This window comes from Cynara cardunculus, assembly GCF_001531365.2.
Source record: "Cynara cardunculus var. scolymus isolate 2C chromosome LG 17, CcrdV1, whole genome shotgun sequence".
NCBI classification, from domain to species: domain Eukaryota; kingdom Viridiplantae; phylum Streptophyta; class Magnoliopsida; order Asterales; family Asteraceae; genus Cynara; species Cynara cardunculus.
In genome coordinates this window covers 4,456,001-4,481,279 of record NC_037544.1, presented here as the reverse complement: position 1 = coordinate 4,481,279, position 25,279 = coordinate 4,456,001, and the positions used below count along the sequence as shown (strand labels likewise).

Sequence of the window (25,279 nt, the reverse complement as noted above, 5' to 3'; positions counted from 1 at the left end):
AAATAATGAAGATGATAATATCTATGATTAACACTCTCCACAATAAAAATGATTAATCAACCTCTCATAATTACAAAAAAATGAACAAAATGAAAAGTTATGATTGGTTGAATGCGGTTTGCACGGTTTGTACAAATTGAGTGGTTTGCATTTGATTATATATATATATATATATATATATATATATATATATATAGTATATAGTGGTAATTATTTGACATTATTGTATCTTGGTGTATTAGCGTTATAAATATTTGGGAAATGTTTATGATTGGTTTGTTAGGTGCATTTTAGGTCTGATAACTCATTAAAGAATGTTTCTTTTGAGTTATCGGGTATTTTGAAATATAAATCATAAAAGTCCACTCTTAATGAGATGTGTTGCATCAGATGAGATTTTCATGGATATTATTATAATTATATTTTGGGTTATATGATTGCTTAAACCTCTTTAAATTACGTTTTTGAGATTCATGACGTCTCTTATTGAATTAGTCAATCAAGTTGAAAAGTTTGCTAACTTGAAATCGAACGTTGATTTTGGGATTTTTCCCAACCCACGAGTTATTGTGGTTTTTACAACTGTTGGCTAATTTTTTTTTTTGTAAGGGTGTCCGGGCCAAAGCCCGACTAATCCCCGACAAATTTGGAGGCTAAACATGGCCCCACTTAAATGTCGCCAACACTCCCCTCCCAGGGCTCGAACTCGGGTTCATGACTATGTCATGCCCAAGACTTTACCACTAGGCTGGAAGGTCTTTGACAACTGTTGGCTAATTGTTAGACCCATTTGCGCATTTTACACATATACTCGTATAAATGTTGATAAATGCATATCTTTTGGTATTTTGATGTTTTAAAACATAAAATTCAGAGAATAGGGTCTTTAGTTGATTTTAAATCATGTTGAAAGTTGTATTGGGATTGGCTCAACTTTTTTTTTTTTTTTGATTAACCTGGATATTCAACCCGCTATGCGAGCCGACTAATCTCAGGGCGATCACCTGCTTTGCAGATAGCCCAGAGTCACCGCATTTGAACTTCCGTGGCCACAAGGGGATTTTTATTCCTTCTTGGATTTGAACTTGGGACCTACTGGTACTTTTGACCTTTGCAGCCAAGCTCAAACCAATCACGCACCACCCTTGTGGTTAGATTGGCTCAACTTTTGGGTGCTCATTTGTGTATGTGAATATTAGATGCTTATTATCGCATAACTTATCGGAGTATACTTCTTGTTGGATGTGTTTGATCCACCATGCTATAAATTGTCAAGTTCGTCGTTTTGATGCTTTAACCCTTATAAACAAGGGTCAAATTCTTTGTGTTATCAAGTACGAAGTTTTAGGTTCTTATCTTGAATGCTAGTGAGTAGATCTAAAAGTCGAATGAGAACCTTGAAGTGACACTGAACTAGAGTACGAATGGGTACTAAGATTTGATATTCTTGATGTGACATTAGAAGAAAGTGAAGTGTGCACTAATGATACAGTAGCTTTAGGGTGCGTTTGGTACGCAGACAGGACAGGACGAGACAGAACAGGACAGGACAGGACAGGACAGTTGTTCAACGTTTGGTAAGACATGATAAGACTGGACAGAACTGGTTAAATTGACCAATTTACCCCCAGTGAGTCAATCCTAGAATTCTAACCACCATGATCAAATTAGTCTACCATACTCCTAAACCCACTTGAGAAACGACATCGGATTCTAAACCTTAAAATCTTCAACTTCTATCAATTTTACAGTCACTGACAATTTCGATTAAAACCCTTAAATGAAATCGAAGGAGATCTGATGAACAATCTTACAAAAATAGTTCCTAATGCTGCAGATTACCAAAATGAGCTCGTTGTCTGGGTTTGTAAATGCAATCGTCACAAAAACAGCAAACATATGCCATAAATACAAAAACAGCAAACAAAGTGCAATCGATAGAAACAACAAACAGATGCAATCGATACAAAAGGGGAACGATTATGTCCAGCAATCGACGCCTTTGTGAAGGGGAACGATTGAAACCAGCAATTGATGCAATCGACGCCTTTGAAATCGATAGAAACAGCAATCGATGCAATCGACGCCTTTGTGAAGGGGAACGAAGGGTGTCGATTGAAATCGATACCGCCGATTGAAATCGATTAAAATCGATACGGCTGATTGAAATCGATACCGCCGATTGAAGTATGTGGTGGAAGCAAAGAAGGGTTTTGAGAGGGTAGATAGGTAAAATATTTCTTGTTCTAGTTAGTTCCAGGGGGTAAGGGTGGACAGGCGTGTCCCACCGGTGTTCTAGCTAGTTCTAGTGAGTCCCACATAAGGCCACACCAAACATAGGACAATTGTGTTTTGTCCTGTCCTGTCCCATCCTGTCCCATCCTGTCCAACATACCAAACACACCCTTAAGGTGAAACTCAATGGAATAGACACTAAAGGTATTGAGGACTTGAGGTGACACTTGATACAGTGAGCACTACAGTCAATTTGAATTTAAGGTGTAGTTTGATAACTTTGATACATGACCTACTTTTGTGTTCCACCACATTCAATGAAAACGGGGTCTACCTCGTCATCGAAAGATGTATTTGTCTTTTTTGGATTATTTTTAGTAAAAGATGATTTTGAAAATGTGTCATGTATTTTGCATCCATGTTTGTGCCTGGAGTAAATCATTACTTAAAGAGTGTTCGTTCAATTTTACTATTTTATATTTAAAGTATAAATTGTTTAAACTCACTAGGCTTAAGTCTAACACTTTTTTTTTTGACCGCATCAGGTCCTTGTGGAGGTTTGGTTCTAGCGCCATTTGGAACAGTTGAGTGCTAGTTAGAGGCTTAAGAAGGATTAACATTTTGGGTCATATTCTGTATTTTGGAGATTGTGACGGTTATTAGGCTTTAGTAACATCCGTCCCTAACTTGGACTTTGTGTAAGGCTTGATTTGTAGATTGTTAGGGCTTGTTTGTTTTTTGAAAAAAACCACTTAATGTCTCTTAAGTCTGAACCGGTCAGACGTTTTTATTTTCAGACCGTTTGTTTTTTTTATATAAATAAGAGCTGAAAAGCTCTTAATTTGCTTTGAAAAAAAAAAGTGATAACATAATCACTTAAATCCTCTTAATCGCTCCCTCCAGACTCTCCCCTCGATCCTCACCTCCAGATTTAGTCCTCCAAATCTATCTCGCAAGACATTTGATCTTCAAATCAATCACGACCCAAATCGATCCACATATTCTCGTAAAATCATGACCCAGATCGATCCAAATCTATCAGATCCAAAACTTGACTGATTCAGATTTCGGATTTCAGACGTAAAAACAAACAGTCTGACTGATTCAGATTTCAGACTTCAGTACCACCTCTTAAAATTCAGAAGTGAAATCAGACTTCAGACTTCAGAACCTCTTAAAAAACAAACGCCACCTTAGTGTTAAATCTTAAATTGCCTGTAGTCGCTCTTTTATAGAACTTCGGGTGTTACAAAATACAAATAGTTTGATTATTGATAATATTGATATAATTTTTTTTATTTATTAAATGATAAATTTAACATTAATATATTAACGAATATCTAAAAAATGCAAAATATCATTAATATTACCACACAAATAAAATATACTACATTATGCCTTAATTAATATAGTTTTTTATTAATAAATTAGATATACGTAAATATACAATAAAGTTAGGGGCCGTTTACCCAAATGTTTACTAGGTAAGCGCTTTCTAATATCAAATAATATCAAAGCATATCAAATGCAACAATTGACTAGGTAAGCGCTTACCTGGGTAAAAGTCGTTATTCTCACTTTTCGGATAAGACTCTCCATCCTTCTCATTGCTCTTACCCGGTAAGATTCTTGGTCATTCTCATGTTCATCCGATGAGGAAATTTATGCGTTAAGCACTTACCAAGTAAGTGTTTAGTAAACCTCTTATACAAGACACTTAAATTTACTCTATAATAACTATTTAATCAGAGCCGTCTATCAGCATGTTAGATATGAGTTTTTGGACAGGGCCTCCAACATTTTGGGACCCAATCTAATTTGTGTTTGGATCCCTTATTTATATAATCCAACTTATGAATTCACCTCAATGAAAACCTATTTAATTTAATTTCAAAAAAATTCGATCAAAAACAAAAATGACTCTTCGATATTTTTCTCACTTTGTCATTTTTATATATTTTTGTTGTTTTAATTTGTAATTTTTTTAATATGACATGGACTTTTATACTTTATTTTGTTTATTACTCGTTTCAGATGATCTATAGTTTTAGTACAGGCGTAACAGGGTCTACAAAAAGATTAGGACGATTCTGTATTTAATTAATAAGTTAATGTATTTTTTTGATATTTGATTAAAATATAGTTTTTATAATGAGATTTTGTTTAAAAAATTCTGTTAAAAATAATTATAGTGGATGGTAATTTATAAAGCTGATACGACAATTTAAAAATTATGATATGAATTGTATCATAGAAGATGGTCAATACAGTGTTACAAGAAAACTAGTTTTGTATATTTTTATTGATCATTTGCTGACGGATGTTACAGGTTTCACTAGTCTTATAATACATATTATGCTGAAAATTGTATTATAAGCTGAAAACCAGTTTAAACAGCAAAGGTATTTAGACTTGGTTGAGTTTCCGTGAGAATGAAAGTTATGGTGAGAAAGGTAAGAAGAGCTCTCCATGCTTGGATCAATTCTAATTGAAGATCAACACTATCGTGGTGCACGAAAATGCACCAGAGTCAATTCCGTGATAATCGCGATTCATGGGATGGATGCGAGATTAAAAGTGATCAATGGTCCATATCATTTCTTATGCTTTTCACCTTAATTTTTATTCTCAAATGATCATTCATCTTTAAAGCATCTTGTCTTTTATAATTTCTTTAAAATAAAAATTGAAAAATCAAAATCTTTAAAAGAAAATTTCATTTAATTATAACAGTTTTTCCATTTTAAAGATTACAACATTGATTATATTATTAAAATGGTTCAGATATTTAATGAATTCTTCGTTTTCCTTTCTAAACCGTTTAATTTCAAAGTATTTTATCAGCGAGAAATATAATAAAACAATATTTTTCTCTAATGATAATCATATCTGGAGAATCTCATACTCTTTCATATTTTCTCCGTTTTAGAGAGTTTGTTGCTGTAAAAAATTGCTCAAAAATTTTAATGTTTAAGCATTGGAATCATATTGAAACTATGCATGCAAAAAACATATCAAACTGTTGAAAATGTCGCATAAGACAAGAGTGGTGTCCGATTGGTTTGAGTTTGGGTTCCAAAGGTCAAAAGTGTCTGAAGGTCTCAGGTTTAAATATAAGGAGGGATAAAAATCCCTTTGTGTCCACGAATGTTCAAATGCGGTGATTCAGGGCTACCTGCGAAGTGGGTAGTCGTTCTAAGATTAGTCGGCTCGCATAACGGGTTGGATAAAAAAATATTGTAACACTGTTGAAAACCTAAAACACATATGCACATTTATACAAGCATGACACATAATTGGTAAATGAGATATCTTAACTGATTTGCATGATGCAGAACACTTAAGGGTCGTTTACCAAATGCTTACTCGGGTAAGCGTTTACCAAGTCACATTCCCTTACCGGATGAATATGACAATGACCAAGAATCTTACCTGGTAAGAGTGAAGGCATGAACCAAAAGTCTTACCCGGTAAGTGATGACGACGACTCTTACCAAGGTTAGTACTTACCGGGTAAATTGCTACATATGAAATACATTTTTTACTAATTTATTTGATGCAAAAAAATAATATAATACGTCATTGAAATTGAATTACTACAGTTTACATAAAGTTTTACACCATTTTGTTGGAAGAAATTGTGCAAATAATTGTATATGGACCAACACCATTTGAACAGTTCTACAAACTCTAAAATATTTTTGCGTTTTTTTTTTCCAGTTGGGAAATGTTTTAACTTTTTCTCCCGAAGCATCAAAAAACTTTGGACCAACCATGATTATTGGGATAATATTAAGTAGAACTGATACGAGAAGTGACAATCTACACACACATATCATACAAACTTGGCCAATATTCTATCATTACACATAACATCGACGTGCTAAACTACAACAAAAAGTCACACTTGACCAGTAAATATTTATCGGATAAATTGTTTCATACGATACAATTTTAATGGAATATAATCTTACCCGATAAAGTAAATCATAATATTAACTCTTGCCGATAAATACTTAACAAATAAACTAGAAAAGTACTCGTGCATTGCAGCGAGACACATCTCGATTTTAATGTTCTATTTTATTATTTGTCTATGTCGATGTTATATTTTATGTGCTTTTAAGAAAACAATAATGATTTTATTTTTGAATAAAATATAAATTTGAAAATATTATAAAATTTTGAAAAAAAATTATCAATGTTAATAACAAATCAATTATTTAAAAGTTCTCATTTTTATGTAATTTTTTTAATTTATTTTTTTATTATAATTTAATTTAAGTTTAATAACGAAATAATTGATTTTTGGTTTAATAATATAACATTTTATAAAGATAATAATTAAGTATTCTGTTAGAACTCAATGATTATCCTGATTATGTTTATCTGCAGTTAGTTATACGAATTCGGATATGGAGCTTTAATAAGTTGTATTTATGCACAATCTACTTACAATAATAAACAGTACTTTACATATAAAAATATTTTTTAAAAGTTTTTGTCAAATACTTTATAACATAGTATAAATATTTAGCTAATGAGCCCCTAAATACAAAATAACCACGCATTTTATAGAGCCCGAGCCCAATTAGAATCTAGAAACACTAAAACCTCAATGGGCCGGTCGGCCCAACTAGGAACATCACAGCAGCTTTCTAACCACGTGTAAGAAAACGATTCGTCCTTCACCGACAATAACATGACATTCAGTCAGCGAGCATTTCCCGCTCGAATTTACGATAATGCCCACAAACCACAAATACAGCAAAAGGGGTATTTTCGGGATAATATAAATACCAACGAATCCAGCGTTCCATTATCCTTCCTCCACATCTTCACCGGCTTCACATATTTCTCACTCCCTCTGACCCTCCTCCCTCTTTATTCATAAATCCCCCTCTATAGAAAGCTATAAAATCATCAGTTCATATAAAAGATCCCTTTTTCAAAATTTCACCGCTCCTTTACACCACCCCTTTTAGTCGATTTCACCAATTTGTATTGTATTCCCCCTATTTTGATTCATCAATTTGGTGAAGGATTGAAGAAACCCTAAATTCAGATTCCGCATCAGAAAGGTTTAATTATACCCCGTTATGCACATTTTTCGTTTTCTTACTTATGAAATCCAAGCTTTCTACCCGTATTTAAATGATCGGGTACATGGGTGATGAGTTGATTTTGAAGCTTTTGAAAGTATTTTTCAAATTTGTAGAAACCTAACTTTTTAATCAAATTCATAGATCTCTTACGGGAAAATGTTTTAAGAAAGGAAAACATACTTGGGGATTGTTGATTTTATCTATGTTTTTACGTTGATTTTGTTTTTGGTTTAAGATTTGAAGAGCGATTTGGGATAAAATTTTCACGGGATCAAGGGAAGGGAGTAATGGCGGATCAATTGTTGGAGGGAAGTCAACCAGTTGATCTCTCCAAGCACCCATCTGGAATCGTTCCTACTCTTCAGTAAGCCCTGTTGTAATTCATCATCGTCTTCCCTTTTATGATTGGGTGATCCAGCAGGTACTTGTTCGTGTGTGTTCATGGGTTTATATGTGAGAATTCCCTTAGCCATGCACATATGTTGGGAAAAACCCAAAAGATTACAACCAATTATGATCATAAATAGCTAATTGGGTCCAAGCAGGCCTTGTGGCCACGGAGGTTCAAATGCGGTGACTCCGGGCTATCTACAAAGCAGGTGGTCACCCTGAGATTAGTCGGCTCGCATAGCGGGTTGGATATCCAGGTTAATCCAAAAAAAAAAGCTAATTGGTAGACTGACAACAGGAACTGAGATTTGTACAGATTTTGAGCTTTTTTGGTTGTATGTGATTTGTTGATATGCACATTTTGTTGTGTATGTGTCCAGGGAACAGAAAATTTAAAAAATATAGGGAAAAACTTTCAAACGGTGGCACTGTTCGACTATAAGAAACAAATATACGGATTCTTTTTCAAATGGTGGCACAGTTTGACTAAGAAAATTGCACTAACAGGATTCGAACTTGGTAAGGGTGGAATAAAAGCCTTGCAAACCAACTATACCAAATAAAACTTGTTCTCATTGTAGTTTCAAAATACATACGATGACATACAACAAATTATTACGGTTGCACCTTTTACGAACCTAAATTTTTTTACCCTTCGACGAAGGAATAATACGGTGGCACATCACTATAGGTCCGTCCCTGATGTGTATGTGTTGTGTAAGTTATATATAGTTGGCAACTTTTTCTTTTCTTGAAATAAAGATGAAATGTATATTTAAGGTTTTGAAAAGAAAGACTACCAAAAAGGTTAAAGGGTTTCATTTATATGATGTGAGGAGAAAGAAGATGTGTTTTAGGGTCCCATCTACTTGCTGCCAAGAGAAATTTAAGAAAACATACAAAGTGGATAATGACTAAATAATGATTAAGGGGTCATTTACTAAATGCTTACCAGGTAACCTTATGGGTTTCATACCCGACCATCAAAATGGATCGATGGTAAATGTTTACAGTCCGGTAAGTGCTTACCGGGTAAGAGTCATCACCTCACTTACAGTAAGACTCTCGATCCTTGCCTTCCCTCTTACCGGGTAAGATTCTCGGTCCTTGTTATGTTCACCTGTTAAGAAATTGACCCAATAAGCGCTTATCAGAGTAAGTGTTTAGTAAACGGCCCCTATTTTGTTACTCGATACTTGTACATTTTGTTGATAGCATTACCAATGTTTGGAACTAACGGCTGCATGTCTTTTCGAATATCTCTTTCTCGAGTTATCATATTGCTAATGAGGATGTCGTTGTTTATACATCTAGGAACATTGTATCTACGGTCAATCTGGATTGCAAGTTAGACCTTAAGGCGATTGCACTGCAAGCTCGTAATGCAGAATATAATCCCAAGGTATTCTCTTATGTTCAATGCTGTTTTATGAACTCCACTAGAAGGAAACATTCGGTAAACTCCACTTGAAGGAAGCAATCGGTTTACTTGATATCCTTGTTGCCGTAGCCGTTAGCGGAAGTGTTTGACCGTTAGTCAAATCTTTACAAATGGTTGGAACTTGGAAGAGAGAAGAACCTTGCCAACTACCGTTATGTTCTCGAAACTTTTATTACGAAAACCACAAGGGTGGTCCTGATTGGTTTGAGCTTGACTCCAAAGGTCAAAAGTACCAGGATGTCCCACGTTCAAATCCAAGGAGGAATAAAGATCCTCCTGTGGCCACGGAGGTTCAAATGCGGTGACTCCGGGCTATCTGCAAAGCAGGTGGTCGCCCTGGGATTAGTCGACTCGCATAGCGGGTTGGATATCCAAGTTAATAAAAAAAAAGAAAAAAAACTTTTATTACGAAGGAAAGGAAAGGAAATGGAAAGGAGGGAAAGAGGAGGGAAGGAAAGAAATTAAAACCCGTTAAAAATTTATTAAAATTACAAAACCACCCAACATTTCATTTGAAAGGATATATTTTTGAAGGGTATATATGTAAAAATGACATCTTTCCTTTCCATTCTCGTTCATTTTCTTTCTTTTCTATTCTTTCCTTTTCCTCCCTCTCGAGAACACACATAATAAAAATTCTTTTCCTTTCCTTCCTTTTCCTTCCGTTTCTTTTCTCCCCGAATTCGATAACACAGCGTAAGTGAATGCTATCTGCATTTTGTGATGTTACTAATGGACGACGATATAGCTTCTGTTGAAACTTTACCGTCATGGGAAATGTTGCATTTGTTATGGGCATCCAAAAACATAAATAGTAGCATTTATTTTGCTGGGAAATAGATTAAACCCTTCCTTCTGTATGCTGGAAATGCATATTCTCGATCATAGGAAGTGTTCATTTCTCAAAGACGCTCTTTTTGTTGATGTTCTTCAGCGTTTTGCTGCTGTGATCATGAGGATAAGAGAACCAAAAACGACGGCTTTAATCTTTGCTTCAGGGAAGATGGTAAGTTCCCCCCCCCCCCTTCTCAACTACAGTTTCTATACTATATGGAAGCATTTGGCTGTAGTCGAACATCTTTTCTTTGAAGTGGGAAATATTAAAATGAACTGATGTCGTTGAAGAGACTTAAACCCAAACTAACCTATAGTTTCGAAGCCTCACTTGCTACCAGTTGGGCTGTAGTCGAACGCTCTATATTTGCTTATATGCTTTTTTATGTCAAATGTTGATTACAATCTCTTTAGACTTGAGTGATAAAATGTTCTAATGGTGATTGCTCCAGGTTTGTACAGGAGCCAAGAGTGAACAACAATCAAAACTGGCGGCACGGAAGGTACGTGAAGAAACGAAACCAAACCAAACTAACCCAATAAATCCCACGAGGAGGCGGAGCCTGGGGGTAGGATGTAAGCATATCTTGTCTCCACCCCCAAAGGGGTAGAAAGGTGGTTTGCCGTGGGGAACATTCCGACCTTTTTAAAGAAAGTAGCAAAATCTATTGAATTTTGCAAATCCAATTGCTCCCTTAAAATTGTACAACCGCTAAGCACCACCCTTCAATGAAGCCACTATGCGAAATCAGCTTGGATCGGTTTTGGGATTATGTGGGGGGGAGGGGGGGCGGGAGCGGTGGGTTGAGGTATCTATAGAAACTTTGTTTTAACTAGTTGCAAGAGAGAACTTGCTATTGTGGACAATGTTATGCCATGCTAAAGTTGTAACATGGTGCAATAGTATTTTGTTCTTATTGTGTTGTGTTTTGTTGCTTCATTAGTATGCTCGGATTATTCAAAAACTTGGATTCCCGGCAAAGTTTAAGGTAATCTTCTTATTTTCTCGTTATTGTATATTTGGTCAACCTAAATCCAATGTGTGGTTTTTCTTTAGCGGTTTTCTTGTACCTACTTCTGTTTGTACGTTATTGCTTGCTTCTTACTCGCTTTTCGTGTCCCATTTCTTCTTCAGTGCAAACTTTCTTGTTTTTCGCACATTTTTCACAAGCTGAGGGTCTTCATGGAAACAACCGCTTTACTCTTTGGGGTAGAGGTCCGGTCTGCGTACATCACACCCTCCCCAGACTCCATCTTCTGGTGGGATAAACTGGGTTCGTTTGGTTTGGTTCGGTTTGGTTCATTTATCATCTCTTGTTGTCGGTGTACATTTTTATGTATTTTTTGCTATATTAACATTCTTTCTTGGCTTGTAGGATTTTAAGATACAAAATATTGTTGGCTCATGTGATGTCAAATTTCCCATTAGACTCGAAGGGCTCGCATACTCTCATGGTGCTTTTTCAAGCGTAAGTTCATTAGAATGTGATTCGTCTTTCGTACACCAAGTTCATTAGAGAGTCATTAGCATATTTATATCCCTCGTGTCCGATAAATAGGACCCACAAAATGAAAGCCTTACTTCTTCCTTCCCAAAATAAACGCTCACAATGAAAAAGGCACACGGTTTTAGAAATTTGTGACTATTACATTTTTTAATCAACTAAAATGACAATTTTACCCTTAATAACAGTAGTGAATTTATCCATCTCATAATTAATGGCACAATTAGAAAGTAGGCACTTACTTTTAGTGAAGTAGCGAACACTTATTTTGGGACAAACTAAAATAGAAATATCGACACTTTTTGGACGATGCCCGATAAATAAGACCCAAAAATGAAATGTTAGTCATTCTTTCCCAAAATAAACGCCCACAATGAAAAAGGTACACAATTTTAATTAACATGTAATCATTACATTTTTTAATTAACTAAATGACGATTTTACCCTTATAACAGATGGCAGAACTAGAAAGCAGACACTTACTTATGAAAGCGAACACTTGTTGTGGACACGTATTTTGCTTTTGTATGCTTTTAACAGGTGCTTTTTTGTGTTTTATCTTACAGTATGAACCAGAACTATTCCCGGGGTTGATTTATCGGATGAAACAACCAAAAATCGTTCTGCTTATTTTTGTCTCGGGAAAAATTGTTCTAACAGGAGCTAAGGTACGATGGAGCCCTATGTCAATGATAGATTCCTTGCATCGTCTCAAAGAAACGCGTTTTAAATCGTTGCTTATTATGCACTTTCAGGTTCGAGACGAGACTTACACTGCATTCGAGAATATATATCCGGTTCTAACTGAATTCAGAAAGAATCAGCAGTGGTATGGCACCTTACTGTTTTTCGATCTTTTCTTAGTTCTCCCCATCCCGAAAAGGGTTCGACTCTTGATTTCAGAAACTCGATACCAGTATTTCATGCATGAAACCGAACGATTTCTAATACTTTGTCCGTCCTAAAATAAATGTCCACAATAAAAAAAATACAGTTTTAGAAGTGCGTAATCATTACGCTTTTTAGTTAGATAAATATTGTCACCCTTAACGATAGAGGGAGTACTGAAATTCTCCATCTCATAATTAAGGGTAGAATTGGAAAAAAATGGACACTTATTTTGGGAGAAACTAAAACATAAATGTGGACAGTGTTCTTGAATTTGGAAAGAAAAGAAAAGGGATGGAAAAGAAAGGAAGAGAATAAATTTGTATGCTTTTGAGGAGAGAAAGGAAAGGAAAAATGTCATTTTACAAATATACCCTTATTTACTTTATAAACGGATTGTAATTAATGGGTAGTTGTGTAATTTTATAAATATTTTTAATTGTTATTATTATTTTTCTTTCCCTTTTCTCCCACATCTGGGAGGAAAATCAGTTATTTTCCTTCCTTTTTCTTTCATTTCCCTCCAATAATACTCGAATATAATAAATATGAAAGATATGGGTGGTACCGGCTTTCCAGAGCCTTAACGACCTTTGCTGTATTTAGAAAATCCCTTCGGTCCCATTTGGTTTACAGGATTGGATTGGATTGGATTGGATTCGGAATTGGAATTGAATTCCATTTCATTCTCATGTTTGGTTTGAAGGATTGCTTGGATTTGAAATCCCTGGATTTCGTTGAAATCCTATGTTGATTTAGAAATCCCATGGGGGTAGTCGGTATTTCGTAGAATTTTTTCATAATAATGTTTTAAAATATGTTTAAAACACTTGTTTTGTAATAATCAATCAATAAAAAATAATTTAATAATAATTATTATTATTATTTATAATTTGTTTTTATAAATTATTTACAGTAAATGAAATTCAATTCCATTCCAAATCCTACAAACCAAACACACCAATAATTTCAAACCCCCCAATTCAAAATCCTTCAAAAACATTCCATCAAACCAAATGGTTATTCCTTGGACGCTTTTGTAAAACTCATCACCTTGAGTCGAAGGCTATTCCTTGGACTCAACACAGGTAATGTAGGGCCAATCCATTCTTCATGGGCCAACAGTGAGGACTGGATTGGCCCTACGTTGCCCATGATGGGTTGATCCCGTATCTTGGCTCAATTACTAATGTTTCTATCTTGTATTTGTTCTTTAACAATGATATATTTGGTGCAGATATTTATGTGGGATATATAATGGTAAAGGGTGAAAATTGAGATAGGGTTCAAGTTGACATCCAAGAGATTTTAACATGCAAATGGGGCTGATTTTCTGAAGACACATGTAGTGTAGATATATGGTGGAAATTGGGCATTTGCTGTTTCTGTATTGCTGTGAGTTGTAACCATTTTGATCCAAGATTTTGTGATCCAAAACAGAGCTCTTCTTTTTTATCTTTTCCTAATGGAAATATTATGATTTTTTATTTAGGACGTATTTGTTAGCAGCTTAATGAGCTTAATATAATTCGTAACTTATTCAGTTAGTTATTAATGGCTGTTTGGTAGTGGTTTAATGATATAGAAAATGGCTTATTCAGTGAGCTTCCAAGGGAAGTTTTATGAAGGCGGCCAAGTTTTTTCCTCCAAACGAGTTCCTCCCAATTGAAAGCACGTTTCTTCCATCTATAAAAAAAACTCTTCCAAATAGAACGTTTCTGAATTTATTCGGACATATTGATCTACATATAATGGAAAACCAACCAAACGGCCCATTGGTCTGTAAATATATATGAAATGCTATCAGATTACTTCCGAAAAGAGGAGAAAGGCTTCAACACATGTTGAAAAGAGCAAGTCCAAATTGAATAGACGTGAGATTCAAACATGTTCCCTCTAATATAGGTTAGACAGGTGGCGATGCCACATAATGTGGAGTATGCTTCAGATGCTAAAAATTGACTCTGATATCATTTAATAATATGTGGAATTCCATTAGATTACTTTTCTAAAAAACCTTTGTAGAACGAAAGGTGTTCCAACATATCTTTAGCTGAATGGATATAAGTCCAACTGATCTGAGATCTAACATCACCCACTAAATATGGCCATTTTGCTGTGAATCAAAATATACGATACACAAATTTGTTGTCATAAGTCACGCCACGTCTCATGCTATTTACAACCATACTTTCATACAACAACGATGATACAACATAGCCACAGTCGTTAGCAAAGACGCTATTTCACATATCTCTTTGTTGAACATGGAGGTCGAGAATTCATTATATGAAGATCTCAAACAATCAACTTATCCAATGCATCATTAGTACCACATCGACAACAGTCTATTTTTTTTTTCTCGAGTGACCTATTTTACTTTTAAAATAAAACCAGATCAAACATACTCAGTACACTTAGAGCATATAAATTACAAGATCAGTGGTGGTGACACATGCCACCGTTGATATTGTCTATCGTATTGTAAAAAAATAAAGTTAAATTTATTTTATATTACGGAAATTATTATGCGACAACCAAAAAAATTAATGTCTCGGGGTATATCTCATTTGAAAGTAGGGGGTGGAGGTGAATATATACAAACCGATGTTTCTACCATTTATTTATGATATAAGTTACATGAATAAACCGCAAGGGTAGTGCCTGATTGGTTTGAGCTTGGTTCCAAAGGTCAAAAGTACCATGAGGGCTCAGGTTCAAATCCAAGGAGAAATAAAAATCTCCTTGTGGCGACGGAGGTTCAAATGCGGTGACTCCAGGCTATCTGCAAAGCAGGTGGTCATCCTAGGATTAGTCGGCTCACATAGCGGGTTGGATATTCAGGTTAATCAAAAAAAAGTTACATGAATTACCGCAAAAAGGATAAAGGACTAAAATGTTAAGAACATTTTAATTTGCGACAATTAATGAAAATAATTAATAGATAAGGGACAACATTCGAAGAATGGAAATAGCTGAAGAGCCAATAATGGTGTCTACTTTACATTTAGAGTAAATCACAATTTTAGTCCCTGTAGTTTGTTAAAATTTATGATTTTTATCCTTATGGTTTAAAGATTGTGATTTTTGTTCCTGTTGTTTAACAGTTTGTTGCTATTTTCATCATTGTTAATTTCTAACTTCATAAGGGACAAAAACAGTAAAATAATCTAAACCACAACGAATTATAAAAATGAAAAAACCACAAATTTTAAAATACAAGGACTAAAATTGTAATTTTAGCAAACCATTTGGACTGAAAACGTAACTTACTCTTGCATTTTTTTGGACAACAATGAACAAAAGAACGAATCATTATGGAGCTTGATTGAACGATTTGTAGCCATTATTATTTTGTAAGGTTTTCAATATTTACAGATTTCTTGATCCATCTTCGATTCGCAAAATCGTAAGTTCCATTGGTTCTCACTCACTGTATTTCAGATTAATTATGTGATTCTATGTCCCATTTTTTCCAATTTTGTTATCGATTAAGAACCCAGCTTATCTAAGTGTTCGGTTTGATTCGTTTGAATACATGTTTATCACAATGATTCGAGTGAATTCATATTTATATTTCATTTTGAATCTGTGAATCTGTTGTTAGATCTCGATTTCAGAATGTTGTAAAGGGAGCTGCATTTTTTAAGTTGAAAAAATCTAATGTGGTAGTACTTTTCGAATTAGAATTGTTACGGCTCTTTAATACATTTTAGAATTTGATTGAACTTTATGACAAGTAGTACATTCATATCAATTTTGAATTTGATAAGTGTTGTAATTGGCTGAGGGAGTATTCATCACTTAGGGCACTTTCTAGATTGTGCAAATAACATAATATTGCCCCCTTTTCGATATTAGAAATGTGTTTCTATATTCTGAAAGCAAAACCTAATAATGATGGAAATTTATATGAGTTCAGTACAAGTGAAATTGTAGACCATTTGGAATTACAAGTAATACTGATAACATCATGCTTGAAAATTTTGTATTTAAGTGAGTCCATATCAAGGGAAATTGATCAAAATAACCAACCTTTTCAACCAAATTCACTTTTTAGCCATTTTTGGAACCAAATTCCTATTTTAGCCAAAGCCTATTTCCAGATTAACAGAAAAAAAGAACTCTTTACCCAAGTTCTTTAGGCAAATGGGGATCTTTACACAGATGTGGATCCTCATGCAAATTTTCATAAAGATTTTTGTTTCTTTCTTTTTTAATCTGACAATAGACTTTACTCAAATGCATAAGGCATTTGCGTAAACTCTTGCTAAAATGGGAGTTCTCTTAGAAGAGTGGCTAAGAAGTGAAGTTGGGTGGGGAGACTGTGTCTTAAAAGTTCAGAAAAAGGCCATCTTAGTGCACCAAGGCTTGTCAGCTTTTGAGAGTTGGAGAGGACGTGTTGGTATGGAAGCTTTCCCTTGCATTTTTGCAAAAAGATTGTTTTTGTAGGCGAAAGGCAGAACCTTTGTCATTGGGGTCTCAAAGGAGTAGCCTTGCTTGTTCCATGAGCTTCCCTTTAAAATTCAGAAATTAGCAACAAAACGATGTGTCTATTGAGTTTGAAATGGAGGGAGGGTAAAGACTACAATAGATTTATTATGGAAAATAAATAGTCTATATAAGTGAGAGACACCCCACTCATAATCTTCACATTCTTAATGAAAATAGAAGTCACTCCGCTACCTCTTTGATTATGTTATTGCGATTCTCTCATGCTGTTAGGCTTGAGATGGAATTTTCTTGCCATGGAGGATTCAGAACTTGTGTTTGATTTTTATCGTTGTGATTTTTTATTCCTTCTTGCTATAATACGGTATTTTTTGTTCTTTTACCAGCCTTACAAGAGTTGGTAATTGTGGAACTATGGTGAAGGACACAGAATATTACGACATTTTGGGAGTCAGTGCCGATGCTTCTTCATCTGATATTAAAAAGGCTTACTATGTCAAAGTACGTTTATTTCTTATCCCTTCCTCAAGGAAAATGCTAAATGCTATAAAGAAGACTTGTGGTTCACACTACAGATCATGTGTAGCGTGTAATTATTGTGATCTCTTGAATTCTTAAATATTGTGTTTCACCAAAGATGATGGCATGTGAGAATTGAGTTTTCATATACTCTGGTTCAATCTAGTTGGGAGATATGTAGCATTCCTACTCCTTTTGCTCGATTAGAGAGCTCAAATAGCTTGAAAATATCCACTAGAATTATGCATGATAAAGCTATCTATTTGTGAGCTGGAAAATATCCATCACAAGTATGTTGATAAAGCTCGATCCAAAATTAATCACATATTGACATACAAACGGTTTTGATAAGCTCTTAATATGTTATTACATAATAATGCTTTCTGATGCTATCTTATAAGGCAAGGAAAGTTCACCCTGATAAAAATCCCGGGGATCCAAAAGCTGCAAATAACTTTCAGGTGTGGTGTTTGACTTGATTCTCTTTTGAATTCTATCCTTTAGTTACTCAAAGTTTCTCATTTCTCAATCTTGAGTATCAATATATTGTCATGCATGAAGGTGCTTGGAGAGGCTTATCAGGTTCTAAGTGATCCTGAGAAGCGTGAAGCGTATGACAAAAATGGAAAGTCAGGAGTACCAGAGTAAGTATGATACATCATTTTTTTGCACCGAGGATTGTTTTATTTCTTTGCATTCTGAACCTGAAGGGTGTTAAGGTAGTGCCTGAGGATTATAGTGTAGTTTTTAGGATTGAGGTCGTGTCTATCAAGTAAACCAAACCAAACCAAACGAACCCAATATATCCCACCTGAGGTGGGGTCATGTTAATCAAGTAAATGTTGAAAATATACTTACAAAGCCATAATTTTAGAAATTCTCTGACAATTGTGGCTAATAATTGCAAATATTATGTTGCAAACATACAATAGACATAGGAAATCTGAACTACCATCTTTTAATACGCCAAAAAACGCCATTGTTTGGAATTTGAATTAAAAGGCATGGCCTCAATTTTCATGGCATCATTCTATTGTGTTAGCTTTAAAAGATCATGGTGTGCTAGTGTCGTATAAATTGGATTTAATTTCAAAACCATGGTGTCAGTTTTCATGAAACTATATTAGATATGTTTTAGCTCAAGAAGATAATGTGAGGCTAATGCAGTGAATTTTCAAACCACTGAGCGCTATAGGAGCACTTTGGTAAATTGATCCCATGATAATGGCACATAAATCTCCTTCACGATTGTAAACCAGTGTAGAACGACCCCTACCATGCTCAATTGCGCCAAACGGATGTGTAGTTGTGAAGAAATCCCATGGATCTCAAAGTAGAGTTCCGCCTTTTTGATCCATCCTCCAGGATCGAAACCAAAAAACTCAGGCAACTTCACCTTCTTTGCTGCCCAAGGAAGGTGATCGTTCAATAATTGCTCCCCTCCCTTATCAAAGGAAAAGTTGGATTTCTTCCGAGAGAAAATCCGATTGATCCTCCTCAAAAATACCAGATCGTTCACCAGTATCAGTACTAGATGGCTTACCTTGTTGTTTCACCCAATTCATCACGAATTTGCGAAACTTCGCCTGTTCCACTTGATCTGATTCCACATAATGTATTGCCGATTTGATCTTAGTCATATCTGATTGAAGTTTCTGAATCTATTCCTCATGATGATCCAATCGAGCTTGTTGAGAATGAGTTTCCATGGAGAATTCCGGCAGATCAACGATAGGTCAGACCAATGATAAGAACTCAAACAATTTGGTAGAATGAAAGGATTAAAAAAGCAACGGGAAATCAACAATTGATTATAAACGAAATTGGAAACTTACAATTGAAAAAGCAAACACGATTCCAGGGAAAACTTCCCTCTCTCAAAGTCACCGCTAAGGCCCTAACTCAATTAACAAGAAAAATCACAATGACCTCATGCTACCAGCATTCCGGCCATTTATTAGACACACTTTCAATCTGTAATAGCTAATTGGGCCCAGCCCTATCTTCCACTCTTTTGGGCTGTCTGGAATAAACATTCAACACTATGGACTTGGGTGGTTAAAAAGTGAATTTGGGTCAGGAAATGGCTAAAAAGTGAAACCCTATTTGCTGATTGGCTATTTTTGTCAATTTTCCTTTTCTAACCCATGCCTCTTTGCGTTGTCTATTTATATTTATTAATAATTTAAACCTGAGTTTTTATTTGTAATTTCTTTCAGTGACTCGATGGTGGATCCAGCAGCTGTGTTTGGCATGCTCTTTGGTAGTGATTTGTTCGAGGATTATATTGGGGAACTTTATATGGCTTCCATACAGTCTGTAGAACTTGAAGAGGAGGGACAGGTTCCTGAAATTCGCAAGATGAAAGTCCAAGAGAGGATGAGGGTATACTTTCTTGCTTCATTCCTCAAATGAGAACAATTACTTTCATATATATATGTATAATATATATATACACACACACATATGCTATATCGTACGTTCACCCTTTGTATAGGCATTACAAAAGGAGAGGGAACTGAAGCTTATAACAACTTTGAAGAATCGCCTTCGGCCATTTGTTGAAGGCAAAACATCTGAATTTGTAACATGGGCAACATCAGAAGCTCGCGAGCTCTCACAAGCAGGTTTGTTTTTTTTAGAGCTCCTATGACGTGTTCACAATAAGGGCTATCTTTGGTGTAGTTGCAATTGTACAGATTGCTAGAGAAGTTGCAAATTTATACTCTTCCCAATTGGTATTACAGCAAAGCAATGTGCAGTTTTAATATCGTTTCCATAATAGATTACAAACAGCTGTCTCTATAGGTCTGCTTAGATTCTATCAACTATTTCAAGAGACAAGATTAGTATTCTGAACTTGGTCCTAAGCATTCACATGCAGGGGTGGACCCACTCTATTGGATACGGTGGCACGGGCCACCTCTTCATTCCTCCGTTGTAGTGTAGAAAAATATAGGGTCACTTTTAGTAAGTGTTAAAACCAACGCAAGCGAGGCTAAATTTCAAAAACCAACAAAAAACAAATTCCTATTTAAGCAAATTGAAAACAATTAATTGGATGGTAGTTGGATGGATAACTAGATGGTACTCAGATGGTTAATTGGATGCGTAATTGGATGTTGGTATGTTCAGTTGGTCGGTTCTGGACTGCTATGCAAGAACCGACCTATCCAAATTTGATGTTGAAATTTTCAATCCCATCCGATCCGATTACAATTGGATATCCGATTACAATTGGATATCCAATTATGGTGGGTATGTTCCAATTGGACCGGTTTACTTTTTGCACACCTCAATCTAATGTTGGTAGGAATCATTGTTTCCAATCCAATAGTAGGTAGAACTTATTAGATACCCATTGACCACCCGTAGCTTGTCAGTACTGCCTCAATTACGGGATTCACTTTGCTACTAGAAATCAATTTCCTTTGATTCTTCGGTTCTTTCCATAATCAAGGTTTATCATAACTTTTCAGCTTTTGGTGAGGCTATGCTACATACTATTGGCTATATTTATGCAAGGCAAGCTGCAAGAGAACTAGGAAAGGATAAGCGTTATATGAAGGTCCCATTTTTGGCTGAATGGGTAAGGGATAAAGGACACCAAGTGAAATCACAAGTTTCGGCTGCTTCAGGTTCAATCATTTGGTACTCGCTAAAGTTTCATTATTAGAAAACTTAAAAGAAACCAGTGAAGTTTATTATTTTTGCTTTATGTAGGGGCTGTGTCTTTAATACAAATACAGGAGGAGCTGAAGAAGCTGAATGTAACAGAAGGTAAGGAAGAACAGATAGTGAAAGCTCTTGAAGAAAAAAAAGATGCAATGGTTAATTCTCTGTGGCAGATCAATGTTGTAGATATTGAGACAACGTTATCCCGTGTCTGCCAAGCGGTAAGTTCGAGTATTTTTTTTGTTTAATTCAAAGAAAGAAAATACTCCATCCGTCCCGAAATAAATGTCCACCATGAAAATATAACACAGTTTTAGAAATATGTGATAATTACACTTTTTAATTAACTAAATGACAATTTTATCATTTGATAATACAGTAAGTAATGAATTCATCCATCTTTTAGTTACGGGTATACTTGGAAAGTAGGCACTTACCTTTGAAAGTGGACACTTGTTTTGGGACAAATTTAAAATTGAAATATAGACACTTATTTTGGGACGAGGGAGTATGCATCTATGTGTCAGAAAATGCATGGTATACGATAGGATGTACATTCTTCGGACAATCTGACCCCTTGAATTGAAATTTTGAAGCACTCAGTTCTTTGCCAAAAAAAAAAGTCAAAAGCTCGGGGGGGAGGGAGGGTCTGTCTTCATAGAAACAACCGCTCTCCCATTTGCAATAGTAGACAGGTCTACATCCCACCTCCAGAGTTCTACTTTCAAGTGGGACATACCGAATGTGTTTAGTTTGGTTATATTGTTACTTGGCTTATTTTGCATTCGGGTCTTGACCGGACCGGTTTTCAGTTAACCAATTAACCGGTTTTCGGGATTTGACTGGGCATCTTTTTAACCGGTCCCTAGATCAAAATCGAGGACCACGTTGGGCTTTTTGCTACACCGGTCCTTGGGCTAGGCCTTCTTTAACTGGTCCTTTCCATTGCAAAATCGGTTTAAACGGGTCCTTTTTGCACTTCTACTTGGTCTGCTAATGGATTTTGGTCCAATTGGAAGACCAACTTTATGTGCCTTCTAAGTTTATTTGAATTGGCAAATAATTCTCAATGTTTTCCCTTTCAGGTGCTCAAAGATCCTACTGTTTCGAAAGAGGAGCTCAAGCAACGGGCTATTGGAATGAAGAAGCTTGGAACCATATTCCAAGTAAGTTAACATGTCCTTGCCATTCTCTATCATGTTTTATAGAATGAACTTGATACGGTTTTCGCTTTAATTTTATACCAAAATTTATTTTTCACGAAAAAGATGAACACATGTCTGATCTCTCACAAGCCGTGGGTCGTCACAGATGTAGCCACTCTATGGTTTGAGGTAGAGACCATGTCTGCACACATTCCTCTTGCCAAACCCTGTCTTTGGGTGGAATATACTAGATTCGTTTGGTTATTAGATGGATAAATCTTTGGATAATCTAAAATGCCAAGTGAAAAAGCCTTCATAAACAGAACGAGGTTACGCTTTGTGCTATACATATATACATGTGTGTGTATATATATATATATATATATATGCATGTATATATAGGGGCAGGTTCCATCGGGAACCTAAAATTGATTAGGAACCATGAGACCATCCACAGCATGACAAGTGGCATATTCATCAGGAATATAGACATGTTATTCATCATGAAAATATAGAGGGAAATTCCATAATCATCATGAATGTGTTGTTTATGAGAAACACGTGGCATGTTGTGGGCGGTTCTGGGTTCCTAATTATATATGTATGTATATTCTCAGGGAATGCACATAATTGGAAGAATTTGTAATGAGAAAAGAGTATCGAATAGCATGCATATAAATATTACTAGTTGTTTACCTGTGTTATGTAACGGGACATATAATTTTATTGTAAATCAAGAATGTAAAGTTAATGCAATTTCTCATTGAAAAAGAAAACTGATTTATATTTGAATAAAATAGAATTACAAGTAATAGTTGAACATGTCTTGCTAATTTGAAGACCTGGAAAAGAACCCAAAAAATATGTATTTCGATATTGGGGTCTAATTAAAGATTATAAAATTTCCGTTTTTTATATAATTTGTCTGATTCAGAATTTCATTATAATTCAAATATTTTAGAGTAATTTATTTTAGACTTAATAATGAAATATTTCCTTTTGTGGATAAGGATAGCAGTATGGAGTATTATGTCATATCAGTAGTCCAATGATCATTCTGTATTTGAATATGTTTATCAGTTGATTATTAGTTAGTTTAAATATTTTATAGAATTCAAAGAGTTTTAAAAAACTGTAGGTATGCAAAATTACTTGTAAACATGAATTTTAAGGGATTATCCATTACTAAGCAATACTTAATGTTCAATAAGTCGTTTTTAAATAGTTAAAAGCTTTATAATATACATACTGAAATATCTCTCGTTTGATTTCTCAGGGAGCCAAGACAAATTATCGCAGAGACCACAGTTTACGCCAGGAAGGCACTGATGTAAAAACTGCTTCTACATCCAAATAACATGGTCGAGATTCTATATTATTCTGTAAGGATGTCCACTTTTTTATCTGCAAAATTCTATACCATCAAACATGCGATATCTATTTGTCAGTTAGATTAGGTTAAGTATTGTAAGCGTTATGTTGTTGTTGCCCGAACTTCGTAATATTTTTTAGAAAGAAATTTAACAACAAAAAAGAATTTGATTGCTTACCCTTTGGCTATCTCCATCTTTGTTCATCCTTCTTCTTGGAAGTGACATGCATTCGCAGAAAGCAAATGCAGAGATACAGATCAAACTGTTTTCATGAAACCCTTAAGACTATATAAATAAACACTGAATGATTAAATCTTCATAGCAAAACACTGTGGGTAAACCTTCACTGTGTTTTTGTTGTGAAGGTTCGGTGTTTTTTTATATCTTCACAAAGTTTTAAGTTTCAGTGCAATTTTGTGGTCTCGCGGAACCAGACCGGTCTGAACCAAACCCTATTTAGGTATATAACTTTAAACAAGGTTTTAATTAAATCCATGATCTTTTGACTAATTAAAAGAAAATTGATTTTATACTCTTCAGAAGATCATGGATTTAATTAAAATCTCATTTAAGGTTATATATTTAGGGGCCGTTTACCAAACGCTTACCTTGGTAAGCGCTTACCAAGTAACATTACCTCATCGGATGAATATAGTAAGGACCAAAAAACCTTCTCTTTTTAATTGATCAAGTCCTTGAATTTTTTTTAAATATAAACCATTGCACTCTTAAAAAGTAGTTGCTACATCCTTTTAACCTAAAAAATGTTACATTAACAGACTAGTAAAAGTTCGATAGTTTATTTATATTTTTAAGAAAATTTCAGAGTCTTGATCATTTAAAATATAAAAGTTTAATGGTTTTCTCATTCAAAATAATAGTTCAGAGACTTAATCACTCAAAATAAGAAAGTTTAATGATTTTTTCATTCAAATTCAAAATAGAAAGTTTATTAAGGTTTTTTCCAAACTTTTTCCTTTATTATACCACATACTTCATTTAAGGAGTGTTTGGGATTGCTTATTTGAAACAACTTATTTTTTTTCAACAAAAAACATTTATCAACTTATTATAAATCAGAAGGGTTTAACCTCTTCAAAAACTTTTTATTATCAGTTTGACACTGGTATAAGTTGTTTATCCAAACACTTAAAGTGCTTATTACCGGTGTCACGCCGGAATAAGTCAATAAGTTGTTTTTATAAGCAATCTCAAACACCCCCTTAATATTTAGTTTTTACAACGTTTTAAAATTTTAAATTTTCAACAATTAAAACAAAACATGCATCAAACTTAAATACGAGTAATTAATTTTTCTTTTTCATAAAGACAATGATAGAAGTACTCTTTTGAAATTCGATTACATTGAGAAATGGATTATACACATGTTTTATTAGGTTACACATGATTTATGCATGTGTGCACTTACAATTTTATTGAATAAAAATATAAGGAAAAGATAATAAATTGTAAAATGACTAAAATACCATCGTAGTTAACCGAAATCTATTGGGATTTAAAACATTTTATTATTTATTAAATTATACTAGAAGCGTACTTGCGTAATGCAGCGAGATACATCGCGATTTTAATATTTCATTTTATTTTTTATCTCAGTCGATGTTATAATATGGTTTTATGTGATTTTGAGAAAGCGATGATGTTTTTATTTTTGAATAAAATATATGTTTGAAGATATCATAAAAATTTGACAAAA

General features: G+C 34.6%; 2 protein-coding genes across 3 annotated transcripts; both read left to right on the top strand.

Moving 5' to 3' along the window:
* The first annotated feature begins 7,096 nt into the window (after positions 1-7,096).
* On the top strand, positions 7,097-13,886 carry LOC112501184 (TATA-box-binding protein). Of its 2 annotated transcripts, XM_025104865.1 has the most exons (10): positions 7,097-7,316; positions 7,576-7,704; positions 9,045-9,132; positions 10,106-10,177; positions 10,458-10,508; positions 10,950-10,994; positions 11,382-11,474; positions 12,077-12,178; positions 12,266-12,339; positions 13,636-13,886. In XM_025104865.1, coding segments are annotated over exons 2-10 (603 nt in total). In that variant the 5' UTR covers positions 7,097-7,316; positions 7,576-7,627; the 3' UTR covers positions 13,637-13,886. The 2 variants fall into 2 exon arrangements, with proteins under 2 accessions (XP_024960633.1, XP_024960634.1); XM_025104866.1 differs by lacking the exon at positions 10,950-10,994.
* Positions 13,887-15,717: 1,831 nt separating this feature from the next.
* LOC112500291 (chaperone protein dnaJ 10) lies at positions 15,718-23,738 on the top strand. The gene is made up of 10 exons (XM_025103736.1): positions 15,718-15,807; positions 17,237-17,351; positions 17,771-17,830; positions 17,931-18,013; positions 19,589-19,754; positions 19,867-19,996; positions 20,849-21,007; positions 21,093-21,265; positions 22,130-22,210; positions 23,466-23,738. The coding sequence occupies exons 2-10, from the start codon at positions 17,265-17,267 to the stop codon at positions 23,544-23,546; spliced, it is 1,020 nt and encodes a 339-aa protein (XP_024959504.1). The 5' UTR covers positions 15,718-15,807; positions 17,237-17,264; the 3' UTR covers positions 23,547-23,738.
* The last annotated feature ends 1,541 nt before the right edge of the window (positions 23,739-25,279 follow it).

Coding starts and splice junctions, on each gene's coding strand:
- LOC112500291 (XM_025103736.1), top strand. CDS start 17,265: ATGGTGAAGGACACAGAATATTACGACATTTTGGGAGTCAGTGCCGAT. Junction 17,352..17,770: donor AAAAGGCTTACTATGTCAAA/GTACGTTTATTT, acceptor CTATCTTATAAG/GCAAGGAAAGTTCACCCTGA. Junction 17,831..17,930: donor AAGCTGCAAATAACTTTCAG/GTGTGGTGTTTG, acceptor TCATGCATGAAG/GTGCTTGGAGAGGCTTATCA.
- LOC112501184 (XM_025104865.1), top strand. CDS start 7,628: ATGGCGGATCAATTGTTGGAGGGAAGTCAACCAGTTGATCTCTCCAAG. Junction 10,178..10,457: donor TCTTTGCTTCAGGGAAGATG/GTAAGTTCCCCC, acceptor TGATTGCTCCAG/GTTTGTACAGGAGCCAAGAG. Junction 10,995..11,381: donor GATTCCCGGCAAAGTTTAAG/GTAATCTTCTTA, acceptor CTTGGCTTGTAG/GATTTTAAGATACAAAATAT.